The sequence below is a fragment of the Anneissia japonica genome, unplaced genomic scaffold (assembly GCF_011630105.1).
Source record: "Anneissia japonica isolate Jap-2015-1 unplaced genomic scaffold, ASM1163010v1 scaffold1889_len2455224_cov183, whole genome shotgun sequence".
Lineage (NCBI taxonomy): Eukaryota > Metazoa > Echinodermata > Crinoidea > Comatulida > Comatulidae > Anneissia > Anneissia japonica.
The window spans coordinates 834631-851577 of NW_022752980.1; the positions used below are offsets into that span (position 1 = coordinate 834631).

General features: G+C 31.5%; 1 protein-coding gene across 3 annotated transcripts in view; it reads left to right on the forward strand.

Moving 5' to 3' along the window:
- The window catches only part of LOC117122570, a 113133-nt gene that overhangs the window by 31482 nt on the left and 64704 nt on the right, over nt 1-16947 (forward strand). For all 3 annotated transcript variants that reach the window (XM_033268184.1, XM_033268182.1, XM_033268183.1), the window contains one exon: nt 11189-11381. In XM_033268184.1, coding sequence (XP_033124075.1) covers nt 11254-11381 — 128 coding nt within the window. In that variant the 5' untranslated portion in view covers nt 11189-11253. The remainder of the gene's footprint in view (nt 1-11188; nt 11382-16947) is intronic.

Consider the following 16947-nt stretch of genomic DNA (forward strand, 5'->3'; position numbering starts at 1 on the left):
CCCCCCCCCCCCTCTATTTTGAATTCCTGGATTCACCACTGCTGGCTGTGGTTTAGGTTGAGTTATTTAATTAATGAAAATCAACAAATTATCTCAAGCCATATATTTTTTGTTTAAATGTTAGCCTTTGAAATACTTAAAAGTAAAGTTGATTCAACATCCATGGTTCATTTTGTAAAAGCCTTGTAATCTACAGTTCCTAACCTTGATTGATTTGTATGTTGTATTATACATAAAGTAATATTGCAACCATAAACCTTTATTGACTCTTTATCTGGTTCAAATATCCATCAATATACAGTCATGGAAGTCTTGGTACTGGTAGCATATAGGGTAGCTAAAGGTAGTATTTATAAAATCCTTTTATAAACCTCTCATGACTTTGTTTGGCCTATAGTAATATTGTTATTATAACTTTAATAAATCAATCATACGCTCATGTTATGTAACTAGTGGCCTGCATATAATAATGTTAAATAACTTGATAAATAGTGTATTGACTCGTATTATTGTTATGTAACTAAAAATGTTAACGGTACATGAAAACAATGTATATTAATGGTTAAAGATACCGTAGTACATCAGTCATCATTTTAAAAATCCTTTATAAGCCTCTCATTCCTTTATCTAACCTGCAGGTAATAAAGTCAGGCTCCAGAGGAAAAACATTTTTTGATATGTTGTAGAACTAATTTTTCTAAGACAGAAAAAAGTTGTTTGACGAAAAACTGGGGAACGGTGAATGAGATACAGATTTTTTAATATTTAAAAACTGGGGGAATAAGGTGTAAAAATGAGCAGTTACGCACCTTTTCATACAACATATCAAAAAATTGTTTTCCTCTGGAGCCTGACTTTAAATAACTATAATAATCATGTATCCAGTCATGCCACAGTATATAATGAACAATTTTTAAATGTACATGATAAAAAAATAAATATTTAGATGGTATAGTAGTCAGTATTTAAAATCCTTTATAAAAATCTTATTACTTTGGCCTTCAGCCTCAGGTAATTACAGTATTTTAAATATCTTTAAAAAAAAAAACATAAATTCAGTCATGTTATATAACTAACAATTTCTAAATGTACATGAAAAAAGGTGAATAAATTAGTTAGTTGGGTATAGTGCAGTTAGCATTATGTCCTTTATAAATCTCCTGTTACTTTGTCTGGCCTTCAGGCAATTATGTTAAATAAGTTTAAAAAAAAAATCATTAATTCAGTCATGTTATACTGAAATTTCTAAAGGTGCTGTACATGAAAAAAAAAAATAAATGTATATTTTAGTTGGTTAAAGATACGACAGTCCAGTCAGCATTTTAAAAATCCTTTATAATACTCTCATTACTTTATCTGACCTTCAGGTAATTATAACTGATATAAATCATATATTCAGTCATGTTATATAACTATCAATTTGTAAATAAAAAATAAATAAAAATTAATGTATATTTAGTTGGGGTATACAATAGTACAGTTTATAATCCTTTATAAACTACTTATTACTTTATTTGTCCTTCAGGTAATAATATTAAATAACTAATAAATCATGTAAGGGGGAAAAAAATCAAAGTATTATTCATGGGTAAAGGTACTTATACTTTTCATGGGTAAAGGTACTTATACTTAGTACAGGCAGCATTTTTAATTCCTTCATAAACCTCCATGACTAATATTTTTATAGGTACATGAAAAAAAATGAATGTATGTATTTTACTGTAGTTGGCTAAAAAGATACTGGTACACAGTAGTAAGCATAAAAATTTTATGTCAAAATGTGATTCAATCCTTAGAAAATCATGCTAGATCATCTGTTGTACTGTTTTTTGGTCATTTATGGCTAATCCTATAACTATAGAACAACTGTTATGAAGCGAACTCAGATCGGTTTTTTCTAAATAGGCAAGACTACTGTAATTTGGTAAAAAGAGAATGTCATATTTGATCTCTCAGATGGGGGATAGGGTGGGAGAGGAGTGAAAAGCTGAGAATAGCAGGACTGCATGGTTTGATTTATAAAGTGTCATATTTGATCTCTCAGGTTAGAGGAGGGAGGAGGGTTAAAAGTAGGAGGAAAAAGAGAGTGAGGAAAGAGGGAATCTTTGAAGCCCAGCATTCTAATAAACTTTAAAGGTTGTATTTAATCAGTTTTGACCTACTAGCAATCATGATAAATTTCTTCACCAATTTGCTACATATTTGCTTATATCCAAAATGATGTACCGTAATTGCATTGGATTCTATTATGATCTGTATTCTACTTGATTCTGGCAAATCATAATTTCTTTCCACATACAGTACTATGTAACATAACATAATAAACATCGCAGAACATCAGCAGTATTAAATTTTCTCAAGCGGTCTGCTATATAATCCATTGACAACAAACGTCATCCGGATGTTCCTGTGATTTTCCTGGAATGAGAAATGACTGCCCTAGTTTAAACAACTTTGGAATGATATGAACGATAATCTTTCACACGGCTCATTAGTTCTGAAAAGTTAATTTATGGGAGCGGTTCAGAGCAGTGGTATTGGTTCAGGCTCAAACTTGTTCAGGTTGAAATATCTGCATGTATAATACTGACATGCAAAATTCCTGCATGATTTAGACACATATTACATACAGTATACTGTAAGGGTGATGCTTACAATAATGTGTCCATGTTAGTATGTGCATAAAATGCTTGCACGTATTTTGTATAAATAAATGCATTGATATACGAAAGACCTTGAGAGTTTGAGTTACAGCGACTTAAATTGAATATAGAGGATGGCCCAGCGAGAGACTTTCACAGATGGGAGGGCTAGACCACCTCAGTCCCACCATGGTTAGGGCTGAGGTAAGAAAATTTATAATTATGGTGCCAGATGGCCAGAAATGGCACTTTCAGACTTGAATATGATTTTCTTTTATTCCTTAATTTTTGTTGATAATTTTGAAAATTTGGGAGGGCCCTGGTCAGCTAGGTCGCCCTCTAATCTGTCACTGAGCGAAACGTTTTTTTTTTTTTTATGATTACTGAGTAGGGTAGGAAATAGTGAAATGGTGCTTTTTCATTTTAACTGCCAACAAATTGTTGACCAAGTGTGAAATCACTTAGGCATTAGTTTAAACTTAAACTCTTGCGTTTCTTTTTGAATCATGATGCAATACAAACAAGAATGCCTACAACTCTTCCTCCCCAGATCCATAGGTTTTTTACTACAACTTGCACCACCCCCCCCCCCCAAAAAAAAAAAAAAAAAAAGTATTTTGGTCCCACACATATTTCATCTGTATTAATCTATTCATGAGTGATGAAGGTTTGTATGCTGTTCATGTATGCATTTTATGTTGATGCATATTTCATTTCTTTTTTGTACACGTGTTAAGTGCTTCATTCTCATGGCTCTACAGAATATGTGAAATTAATGCACAAATGGTTAAAGTTGTAAAACGAGATGAAAATTGATGAATGCATTCTGTTCTTAAGCAAGTCTAAAATGTATTGGTTGAAGGACGGGATACCGTAGTGGGTGTATCCACTGGCAAAAATATAATCTAGTTTGTAGGTGGAACGGTTCTTTCAAAGAACCACTTCCTGTGGAAGTAGATATGGGCTCATAAAAAACCGGATTCATTAAATTTGTGCTGATGCAAACTGTTTTTGTTAAAGTACAGTGGTGCTATGTCTAGCAAGTCAAAAATGATATTTGTGGTGTACTTTTTATTCCTTTTCTTTAAAATTTGATTTCTGATTGATTTTTTTCTTCATATATTTTATCACAAGCAATATCTTTAGTACTGTATTGATTAGTAATATAATCAACATTTTACTAATAACCAAGGTGCAGAATTTGCTCTCTGCCGTAATCCAAACAGGTGGTGTTTGACTTGTAAAAATGTACTGTATTTAATCTGTGATTGAAGCTTCTCACCTTACGAGAACAAAAGAACACTCAGTTGCTATTAACAACTATATCTAGAGTAATTTATGAATTGAAACATTTATAAAAATTAAAAATTTATTGTCTTCTAGAACTCTATTTCAAATTCAGATTAATAATGTATGTATCCATTAATAAAACATATAAAAGATTCCTTTTTTAGTTGGTTGCCTAATTCACAGTTATTCAAAAACTTAGATGATGTCAGTTTTCTTGAAATCGAATTACATATAATATAGTTATTCTAAACACATTACGAAAATAAATATGTCAAATAGTTTGTAAAGTTGTAAACGGAATTAATGTCACAAATGCATCAAAATTTAATACTTGTTGCAATAAACAGCACGATTTTGAGGAGATCAAAAGACGCTGCAGGTACGTCATAAAGACTAGAATATATTCTTCATAATTTGATAATATTTATATAAATTCTGTGTCTACACAATAAAGATGTACTATATAAACATATGGTTGTAATAAAGAAATATTAAATAGAATCCACCCACATTTCAAAAGCATTATATTTTTTGGCAGTTGTCATTATTAGTAACAAAATAACAGCCGTGTTGTATGTTCCGTGTATAATATGTTTTTCTTGTTATTCCGATGGTGTTTGCGTCAGAAGATTAAAGAGGAATGATGTTTTAATAACAAGCAAGAACATCACTCCTGCTATTATTGTTTTTCTTATTCTTTTATGATAACATTCTTTTATAATTAAGAATACTTATTAAATAAAATTGAAATACAAATTATTTACCATGTTTTGGAGTAAAAAAATGATATCAGTGTTAACACAACTTGAAGGTTTAGTTTATCTCTCAGTAAGTTTTTTGCTGATGTTAAAATACAGACTTCTCAAGTACTATAATATGGAACTTCCTAGTTGCTGGTAATTTCTACAGAAATTTTGCCTAATTACAGACGTACAGAAGTAGACAAAAATACTACAGAAATAATAATAATAATAATAATAATAATAATAATAATAATAATAATAATAATTGTCGACTTATAATATATAGCAAATATTGTAGACTAACTTCTATGCGCTTTACATTTTTACCCCCCGGTCACTGGATCAAGCACATGGAACATGCCCCATAATGTTGCAGCTGTATTTAGCACATGGTTGTGTTTGAACCTACCAGATACCCACTTGTACTCCTGGGTGGAGAGAGACAACTGTAGATAAAGTGCCTTGCCCAGCGAGAGTTTCGAACCCCCGACCTCTAGGTTGGGAGTCCAAGCCACAACCGATGCACCAACCACTTCATAGGCCCAGACCCATAAATAGATACTGTAGGTCTTAAGTACAGATGAAATGACTTTTCCATCAGGATCTTTGGTTCCATTGTAGGAAACAACTCATACTTGTCAGATTACTGATTATTGTGAAAAACTAAGAAAAAGTTGCCCATAAACCTTCACCCTGTCCCGTTTTTCAGAAATGCCAAAGCTGTTATTTTTCTGTACCAGTGTAATTTAAGCAATAAACATTTTGCAGTCCAGACAAATTTGTAGGTGCTATGGAAATTTTGTATTACTACTGATAATTTGAAAACTTGGTTTACTGAAATGCATTTTACTAACTTCAGAAGTCTGTTTATATTTCTTTGCAATTATAAGCATGTCTGTAGGACTTAAATTAACACTTTGAATCTCATAATATTGTAAATAGCTAGCCATATCGCAGTGTTATTAGCAAGCGTAGTAATTAAAATAGGGGCCTATAGCATGTTAACTGCAAATTTTCATTAATATTTAAATTAACGTAATGTTTGTCTGGATATTAAAAGTCGTAAAATCTGGACACCCGCCTGAAGGCACCGTCAGAGTTAGATGATGTGTATATCAGGAATACGATGATTTGCAAATAATGAAATGAGCTGCCCTGGGGATAAGTTGCAGGATCTAGGCCAGTTAAAATTGAGGCTGGAAAGAAGATACTCAGGGAGTGATCAGTGTACCATTTGCGATCATTAATGACTGGTGTCTGTAGGGATATGGACAAAGGCCTGGTGAACTCAAGTCATGCCTAGCTCCAAGTCATTGCTAATTACGTTGAGATTGTAATTCAACATTTTCTTTGTCTCAGAATTAATTAATGCAACTTTCTAGGTTTATTGTTCTAATTCAGCTAGAGAAACAAGTATTCAATAATATTAATTAAATTAATAATTAATAATAATAATGATAATTACTGTTATAATAAACTGATAAAACATGTCATTAATTATTTCTACCTGTAATAAAATTTATTTCTAATGTTTTACAGAATTAATTAATGTGACTTTCTAAGTTTATTATTCTGTTTCAGCTAGAAAAATACATGTAGTATTCAAAATTATTATTAATTTAATTAATAATTAATAAAATAACAATAAATACTGTCATAATAACCATGTAATTAATTATTTCTAATTAAATTTATTTTTAGTGTTTTACATGATTAATAATAATAATAATAATAATAATAATAATAATAATAATAATAATAATAATAATAATAATAATAATAAAACACATTCCTAAAGCTACTATTAAGGCAAAAAATAATGCAAGTAATTATATTTTAGTATCCACATGTACTATATTAGACAAGTATTACCGTATTTAAGAAGTATTGTGTACCTATTATTTATACAAATATATTGTTCAATACAAAGTAAAATTTATAACATTTTAAACTCAGGCCTATTCATATTAAATGTAATAATAAAAATTTAAAAAAATTATAATTTAAAATGGTATAAAATAATAAAATAGAAATATAGCTTAGAAATATTAAAAATATAAATATTTAAAATAAAGGTACGAAGTAGAAGTAAAATGTGAAAGAAAAATAATGGATTGACATTATATAACCTGACCTATATAAATGAATATCTGTGCATAGGTATTGATAAGTTTGGCCCCTTAGATTCTTCCTTGACAAGTACTAGGTAAAATAAAATCAGGTCATTAGCAGGTCATGGAGGTCATAACCTGCTTTGACCCCCCATGTAAATATTAAAAGCAGAATTTTCCCAGGCACATTGTTTCACATTGACTGCCTGAGCAGACTGTAATAAAATCGTAGATGTTGCGGAAAATCAATTATAAAACTATATCAAGTGAAAATGACTTTGCAATAAGTTGATTGAGATCAAGACGGTGGTTGTGGTTTATAGTTAATTGAATACGATAAGATATAAACTTGAACAACACGTTTTTAATGGGATAAACACGTTATAGCCACTAACGAGCCAGGGCACAGATATCAAGCATGGATGCCACCTAAAATCACCTTATTTTGCGAGTTAGTGCCCCCTCAACTGATCATCAAGCCCCCTCCCCCAATTGACCTCCGCTCCCCACATAATGCAATACTGTACATACAAGCCTTCAAAATTATTATTTTGTAACATTGGTAAAGATAAGAATAAAAAGTGGGATAAATAGACTAGGCAAGAAAACCATCTATCCCTTCAGCATTAGATGTATAATTTACCTTACCAGCTTGGCTTAATTGCTCCTAAGCAAGGTGGCGTCTGTGTATAATATGTATAAAAACCCATCAACAATCAGTTAGGAATTACTCGGACATAGATCCAACATCAATTTTTACTGTAACAGACATATTATGACAGTTTAAACGTCAGAACGGAAGAGGAATGATATATGCATTCGTTTAATGTCAAAAATAATTGTCTTTATTTCTGATTTTGTAGGCCCTTCTCTAATTAACTGAAATGTTAAAATTTTTTGCTCAAGCCATTACCTCAATAGAGTATGTATTGAAAATGTCTGTGTTTGTGTCTGGATCTGATGAACAGCATTTTTAAGCCCATAAGCATTAAACAAATTGAAGTATGGAAGGGACATTGTTTAAGGAAGGAACCTGCTATACTACAGTCTTTATTCTTATAGTGTGTTATGGCATGGGTCTTTGACAATGTCTGGATGAGGCATATTACTTCCGGTTGTTTTTCTCCATCCTGGAATATAAGTTGGTACCTGGTAGGTTCGGACACCAATAGGCAAATCTGCAATGCTTGCTATGAGTTCTTCCCCAGGAAGCCAAATATATGTTTCATAACCTTTTGATTGAAACCAGAGTAGTAATGAAGTTAAATGCATAGAGGTTGTGAAATTATGCATGTTAATCTACCAATATTATTACCATAAGCCCACCCTACCATCCCCCCTCCCCCTATTATACCCAAGGAATTTCCTTAATCAAATATCAATTGTCCAATTTTCATTGTTTTTGTAAATGTATATGTTTGGCTGAATAAAGAATGAATGAATGAGAATATTTGTGAAAGTCCTAACCTGGGCTTTTGCCCAGAAAAGACTGGTAATGTAAAAAAAAAATTGTTGGGCTTGTACCCAGGTAGGCTTTATTTTGACAAACTACAATAGTTATTTATACCATACTCTCATAGAGGTATAGTTACAGGTACAATAACTACGGATTAATACATTTTTATTGATTAGATTTTTTATATCTTTTGTTCTTTGGAAGACCTTTTTTTTTATCAGCTAGTCTTGGATTGATTTATTACTTTATGACATCATCACCAACTGCATCTTTAATGACCCACCACTGTGTTTGCCATTATTGGCGTATAATATTAGCAAACACTGTAGCTGTACAATAACTATGAAATTACAACGAATTGTATAACAAAGGAAGCATGTATAGTAAGAATACTTCAGAAAAAGCCAAATTAAAACAAACAATTAACAGGACGGCCTGCTAAAATATATCTGGTTTCATCTTAAGCTTATTCTACAAGAGGACTTTTTTTTTTTTTTTTTTTTTTCATGCTGTTTTAATCAATTTATTTTGGGTGAAAGCTAACCAGCGTTTGGCAAATTTGACTGAAAAACATGTCCAACACGAACACCTTTAAACATTGGTGGTGTATCTAGAATTTTTTTTAAATGGGTGAAGGGGCGTCAAGGTGGAGATAGGGAGGAGGGGCTTGATGATTAAGTGAGTGGGGGGAAGTAGCTCACAGAATAAGGTGATATGAAGTGATTTGTAACTACTTGAGCGTGACTTCTTTGCTTCGGACATTACAATGGGGGGGAGAGAGAATGAGGGCGTACCCCAGATGCCACTAAATATTGATGGTTGCTTCTGATACTGTTAGGACATATCAGAATTTAATGTACCAGGGAAATTTATTACAGAGAAATTTAGTGGTCTGGAGTAGATTTCTTTTGTTACTGTATCAGTACAGGCAGGCCTGTACATGAATAATTTAATAACGACATTATAATTCATTACACTCTAAAATTAATGTGGATGCAGGGAGTATCTAACATCTTTCTATTCACACTTTAATGAAGAAAAATATATTTTTTAAGCCTGCCTGTCTGGTCACTTTTAGAACTATGATAATACTTAATCTAATAATGGTTCTAAGCTGGATCCTCTGAAATCATAATATCTACAATAATACCATGTGTTTGTAAATGATGATAAGACAAATTTCTATGAATAAAAATCTGATAATGATCTAAAATCAGAACTACATTAAATTCAAGTGTAGATCATACAATTATCGACAAGGGTTATTTAAAGCTGATATACATCCTGCATAATTAAAATTGGATGATTGATTAAAGAGCAATGCCTGTTAAGGGGGTTTTGATCATAAAGTTGTAAACAACAAGACAGAGGTCACGATAACAGATCTGTAAACGACCTTCCATTAGGCAATGACCGAAGAATATCAAAGTGATTGAAAGTTGTTCATTAATTTAAGATTGGTTTTTAGCACTTTTCATATTAAAAACACACTTGAAACTGGATAGAAGAACTGTGAACCATACAACTCATAAACAACAGAATAGACATTTGTAATCTTTGGTTGGTAAGGTGCTTCCCATACGGTCCCAAGGTGTTGAATTTGATCTGAGCAAGAAGTAACAGGCTTTTTCTTATAACCAACAAAAAAATTAAAATCTCCAAAATTTCTGATTTCTAATTAGAATAAGGACATATGAAGAATTATATTATTATCATTTTTAAACACTATCCGCAGAATATTTAAATGCCTTAGAAATTCTAGAAAAGAGGGGGGAGATATAGATTTCTCTTTTCTAATTAGAATGAGGACAAATAGAATTTTATTATCATCATTTTTAAATGCCCTAGAAATTCTAGACAAACAGGGCAATATATATTTCTGTTTTCTAAAGAATGAATACAAATAGAATTATATTATTATCATTTTTAAACACTATATGCAGAATATTTAAATGCCCTAGAAATTCTAGACAAGACGGGAGATATAGGGATAAATTACTATATCATGAATATCTAAAACATAAAATGTAAAGATTTTATTACACCACATGTTCATAATTCAATTACTGTACATTATATTTATTTAAGATAACAGTAGATGCCCAGGTGTTGCAAGTGCTGACAATCAGGTTGATGAAGATGATACAACTCCACCTTTATCATATGCTATCATATCACTCACTTGTGCAATCAATCAGATGTTGGCAGTGTGCCGATATTTGTAATGTTCAAAATGTCTTGCCTCCTAGTCATCAGCAAGGCGTCTATTGATAATGAATAATTCATGAGTCGATGTGCATGACATAGATAATACATATTCAATTACTATATATTTTCATGTCCTGTATGTTTCTATATATCTGTCTGTATGAATATTTTATTAGAATGTCTTTAAATTTTTACTATGGAATATGATATTGGCATGTAATTAACATATTTATTATAACTATATAATATAATATTATTATATCCAGAGATAGATTTTAGTGTTGTCCAATATAGGGAGTAAAGGAAAGCAAGTGGTTCAGGCCTTTTCGGAATGTCAATCAAACATTAACTGACCAATAAGAACAATGCTAAAATTTCCCACAAACACACAAGGAATTTTAGCAACAAAATTCAAGAGCTGAAATTAGCGTATGGCGGAACAGTACTATATCTCTATTTTGGAATATGTCTTAATGAAAGAAACTGGAAATAACAAAGTAAAGTAAAAATTAGAGATTTAAAAAAAATGTTGGCAACCAAAATGTGGGGGTGGGGGATGTTGGGGAGGGTGTGGAACAAAAACCTAAATTCATTCTATGCTCCTTTTCTCTCTAGATCTGTGTCTTTTAAATGAATGCATTTGTCATGTGTATACTAATTTATGACACTCTATTATTACTATCTATGGTGTATGTGTTTATGTATATTTTTTCTTCATTTTACGTCTCCCCCTTACAGATAATCCTGAATACCCTAGCATGTCTCAATCTTATAAATAGAATCTATCAAACAAACAAACGAGAATGTTCAACAAACTGAAAGGTTTGCGTGATTCGGTCAGCCGTAAAGGCATTGTGCGACGGATAAGCCAGCGCAAGATCAAGAACCGCCGTAATAAGCATGCGGATTTTGAGATTGATGACAATGATTTGTGAGTCTTGCCCGAATATTGTCTTGTGCTTGATCACCCGCCACTACTAACCTAGCACGAGTCACGCTAATGCACTAACACCTTGTGTTCACTAACAAATATTTCTTTTACTCTGATATCATTTTATTTTGATGATTATTGCATTTTTTTTTCCTACAGAAATTACAACTGTTAAATTTTAAGTTTTGAAGCTGAATCAAGTGCCATTCGATTAATAAAAATGCTTTTAAAAGAAATCAGCTAACATTAAAAAAAAAAAAAAAATATATCTATGCATTTTTTTTCAAAGAACCAATAAAGGTCATGTGATTATGCTTGGGTTTTCCAATCACCTCTGCTGCGGTATAACTTAATGGCGCAATTGTAGTTCCTCGAGTATTCGAGTATTAGCCCTTTTTGGCTTTACGCCCAATTTTACGCACCAGCCTTGTTTTAATGTTAGGCTTTGCATTAGGCATGCAACGCTTTAAGCCCAATCCCCAAAGTCGGCCCAATTTTATGTTCAAGACTTGTCAATCAAACATTAACTGACCAATAAGAACAATGCTAAAAGGCTTTTATGTTCAGAGGTACCAAAGTAACGATATATAACCATTGACCAGGTATTGAATCATGGCCCGATTAAGAAAATCATAAAAAAATTATGGACTTTGAAATCATGTACCAATTAATAAATTATTGTCTAATTCAGAATATCATGGACTAACTAAACATCATGGCTTTAATGGTCAGTGGCATAAAACAGCTAGAACTTCTTAGTGGCTAAATTCAGGGACCCCCAGACCTTAAGAGGCCTAGCAATATACTGTACATTCAGCATTTATGTCCTAAATGGGCAGGGGCCTTTTAAGAAAAAAAAAAAAAAAACAACATTAAAATACATCCTTAAAACAGGGCAGGCCTTTTTTGTCTACCCCATTTTTCTCTACCCAGACTCGGCCCCAGAGTAGTATTGCTCGAAGAAGCCTTCCACTAGCTTCAGATCTCTTCGTTATTAGGCCACTATGATATTACATACAGGTACAGTTAATATAAAAACCCACCTACGAATTTGTTGTCAAACTATTAAATCATTGTCCATCTATAAAGTGTTGTGTCTACTCTAAAATTATGGATTATATGTATCACAATGTCCATTTATGTCTCCTACACAACCAGGGATATAGTTATGGTGGGCGGGGCAACCCAGCATTGAAGTTTTCCACACCCTGGGCCAATCTAAAGCTAATTACATGGCCTCCACCTACCTTTGTTAATCCCCTTGCCCATTCTTAAGATCCATCTTATTATTTAGAGTTTACTAATGTTTAAACACCCTTCAACTGTCTGCCAGCCACCCATACTGTAGTTTTTCACAGCTACAGTCCTATAGAATTATGAAATCATGTACTGATTGATACATTATGGCTCAACTTTGGTACTGTCTAGCTGTCAATCAAATTTTGGCCCAACTCATTGTCTGATTTTCCCATCATCTCATCTGTCTACAATCCCAAATGTTTTTCTTAATCATGCCTGAGACATCCCGCAGCTCATTTTCAGGGATTTCCCTAAGAAAAATTCTATTCTGCAATAAAAAAAAAAAAAAAATTGCAGTACAATTGTTCCGTTACAACTTAATGAGAATACCATAACATATAATTGTACTTTTTCACAAAGCAACTTGAGATGTTTAAACAGAGGTACTTGGTGGTTTGCATTATCTTTAAAGAAAACAATCCAGCTTGTCTTTTATTGTTTTACTTCCTTATCCAACATCCTGACCGAAAACAAAAATGTTGGTCTATAGTAATTTAGGTCTCAATGATGAATAACCATAAATAAAATGGAAGACTTTTTGGATTTATAAACTTTGTATATTTTATCGAAAATATTCACTTTAATGTCCATCTTTAAAAACATAATTAACAATGATTGAATACTTAATTAAACGGCTGTTTGATTTCTAATTATTAAAATGGACAATAAATTATTAAAATAATAATAGTGTATGTCATTCCGTTAGCCCGCAAAACTTTATTGTGGAGCTCTTGATTGCGCAGTGCGGTATTACGTAGAACACAATGACCTCATTTTGAAGTCATCTGCGCATGCGAGAAGTTCTCCTTGAATCGGTGTTGCACAGAGAATGTAATACGGTCAGGCTGTGTGGATCCGTTCTTGCGTCACATCGTCACACAAAGTGAATGCTCCCTATTGGCACCATTGAAACCCTATTAAAATTTTAACAACCTGAAGACAAATCATAATTAAAATTACAAAACCAAAATTGATTTGCAGCTTTTTTTCATTTCTTGCTTATGCTCTTCTATGCTTTGTCCATTTGCCATTTATCTGTATATATTTGTTTTTGTTTTACATCTATGTATTTGTTAAATTATAATTAAATATAAAAATGTTTACTCCAAAAGTACTAAAACCATCATGAAATATAGTAAATGTAATGTTATATTGTGGGATTGATTCACTTGTAGGGATTTATAATTTTATATTTAAATTTCCTAAATGACCCATTGATATATCTTTTCAGTTATAATAAGTATATACTTATTATAACTAAAATAATATATTAAATAAATCTCAGTGTAATAAATTTATTATTATATTATATGTTTACATATATTGTTTTGGCATCTATATCTGTGTTAATGTGTGCAGTTGTATATTATTTGTTGCAATTTGTGTGAATCGATTGATTCTGATAATAGATTATCAAGAAATTCTTTGCAATGCAAAGGTTCTGGCCATTTTTTTAGAATGATGTTTCTTATTTCATGCCATCTTTTGTTTTATTCATTGGAAATGGTAGTCTTTTGTAATTACAGTATGTGAATCATAAACGAAAATTGGGTGTGGCTAGATATAAGACTACATAAATTATCATAATCGAGAGGCACTATATAATTGCAGATTTATTATTATTATTATTATTATTATTATTATTATTATTAATTATTATATTATTATTATTATTGTATATAAAATAATGGAAACAAAATTTAAAAGCATGCTGCACAAAAAGATGGTTGATGTTTACATATTTATAAAAGGCATGAAATTAATTCGGGCTCACAGTAAATTATGTGGGACTACCACTTATCCCATGGCCATCAAAATCATCCAAACACTTTAGTCTGTTACTCTACTCATGCTTTCTAAGCTGTACTCAACATCTCCTTGCATGGTTTCTGTTTTATGTATGTTTTAGTTATTTCCTTTTTAAGACAAAACGTGTGTGTCTCTACTGTATGGTGAGAATGTTTTGTTGTTCAGTTTAATTGTTAAATTACAGATAATTTGCAGTATCTACGGTATGCATGTCGACATATTTTTTTAAATTTCTGTATTTTTTTTAATAACAGATACTTTCTATACCTATAGTGAGAAACTATCTGTCTACTTCATCATAGACGCCTTTTAGTATCTGTGTGTTACACATTTTTATTTTTATTTTTTTTTATCACAGATACGTTTTAAATCTATGGTGAAAAATTATGTGTTTCATAACCGATAGTTTTTAGTATAAAACGTTGTGATTTTCTTTAATGTATTGTATTTCCAGAGATACCTTTGGTATTTTTTGGTGAGATTTTTTTGTATGTATACATTATCAGAGATACGTCAGTATCTATGATGGGAAACTTTCCTTCGTTTAAGATAATATTTAGTATCTACAGTGTAAATATTTTCATAATACTTTTTTATGTTTTGAGGTTATAATTTTTTTATTTAGACCTATATCGTAGTTTTCTAGTTTCTATGTTAAGAAATTGTTTCTCAATTATTATACATTTTAGTATGTTGAAAACATTTTCATATATTAAATCAGGAAGTTCTTTAGATTCTATAAATTGAAAATGTTTTTTTTTTGTATTTCATACTTATCAGATACCCTTTTTGAAAATGTTAAATTTTTTGTTTTAATTTATGAAATTATTATTTTATTTTTATTTCATGTCACATCTGTTGGTTTCAATTCAAGGATAATTAAGTATGTTTGAGTTTTAATTATTTTAATTGTACATTTCAATTCCTGTGTTTAATTACTAACATCTTTAGGCGATTTTTGTTGTTGCTTTGCTGCTAACGTTACAAATTATCTCTCTCTAATCAATTCATCAATTGTGATTATTGATTATCTATTCCACTGGTGAATCTTGTGTATTTCTTAATTATCGTAATAATGATTTGCTGCGCTTGTATGAGTCAAGTATCCGTAATTATAATGTCTCAATACGATTAAAATGTTAAAATTTTAGGGCAATTTTTGTAATCAGTAAAACTACAAAACAACATAGTTATTTTTAATTTTCTTTTTTTTAAATTCATAATATTAAAGCAAACTTTTAAAAATAATTTAAAGGAGATAAATAAACCAAATAAAATAACAAAATGCTTAACCTCGTATTTAATAGTACAGTATATACTCTGAAATATGTTCATGGTATGCAAATCAAATGACCGAGCGGTTAAGACGGGTATTGTAACCTACAGCCATAATGTCGGCACTGGTTCAATTGGCCTGCAAGTCTTCTCGCATAAAGACTATAAACCGTAGGCCGATTTTACACATTTGCTTCATGTGCACTATAAACAACCCAGTAAATCTTTCGAGATGAATAGGGGGTTACCCCGGTGTACTGGTCCATAACACATGCCCCTGCCACTGTGGATTACCACCTGACTGACTCCAGTAGGAGCGATGGTCAGTAAGCATACCGTATTCGCGTGAATAACCGCCCCTCCTGACGTGAAAATTTCCTTAAGCGCCCTGTTTGAATAAGCGCCCCCTTCTAATTTGAGTAAGCGCAAAAATAATATCATAAGATTTTCTTTTTAGCAAGTCAATAATCCAATCAATTCTGGGACTGTGGTTTTGGCATGATTTGAGCTGCAGAGTGGAATCACATTCTTCTTAGGTCAATATCAAAATGAGGATATTTCTCTCGGACAGATGAGAGACCGATCCCTACACAGACAGTATATTTCCAACTTTCCTCTTCTTACATATTTGTCAGCCGATGACCAACAAGCTAACCACTACCCACCACCACTAATTGCATCTGCTATTTTGCTGTTATGTAAATATTAACAGCATTCTTGTCATGAGACATGTTCTCTGGACGATTATCTTTTCCGCCTAACCACCATTTGTAATGTCTTTGTATGATCTTTTTCCATTCAAAAAGTGCCTCTCGAATTTAATAAGTTCCCATAAGAACCCCTCGAATTTCATCTATTTCCATAAGCGCCCCCTCAATTTCCACTTAGTTTTCATAAACGCCCCGTTTAGATAAGTGCCCCGTTTGAATAAGCACCCCTCAGAAAGTACAAAAAATATTTTAAGCACCCGGGCGCTTATTCGCGCGGGTACGGTACAAGACTAGACAAGTATAGCTATGAACTTCAGAAAAAATACACAATACAATCAAAGGAAATTATTTAATATATTATTAATTATATATATTATTATTAATATATATATATATATATATATATATATAACATATATATAATATATATATATATAACATATATATAATATAAATATATGTATGTATATATA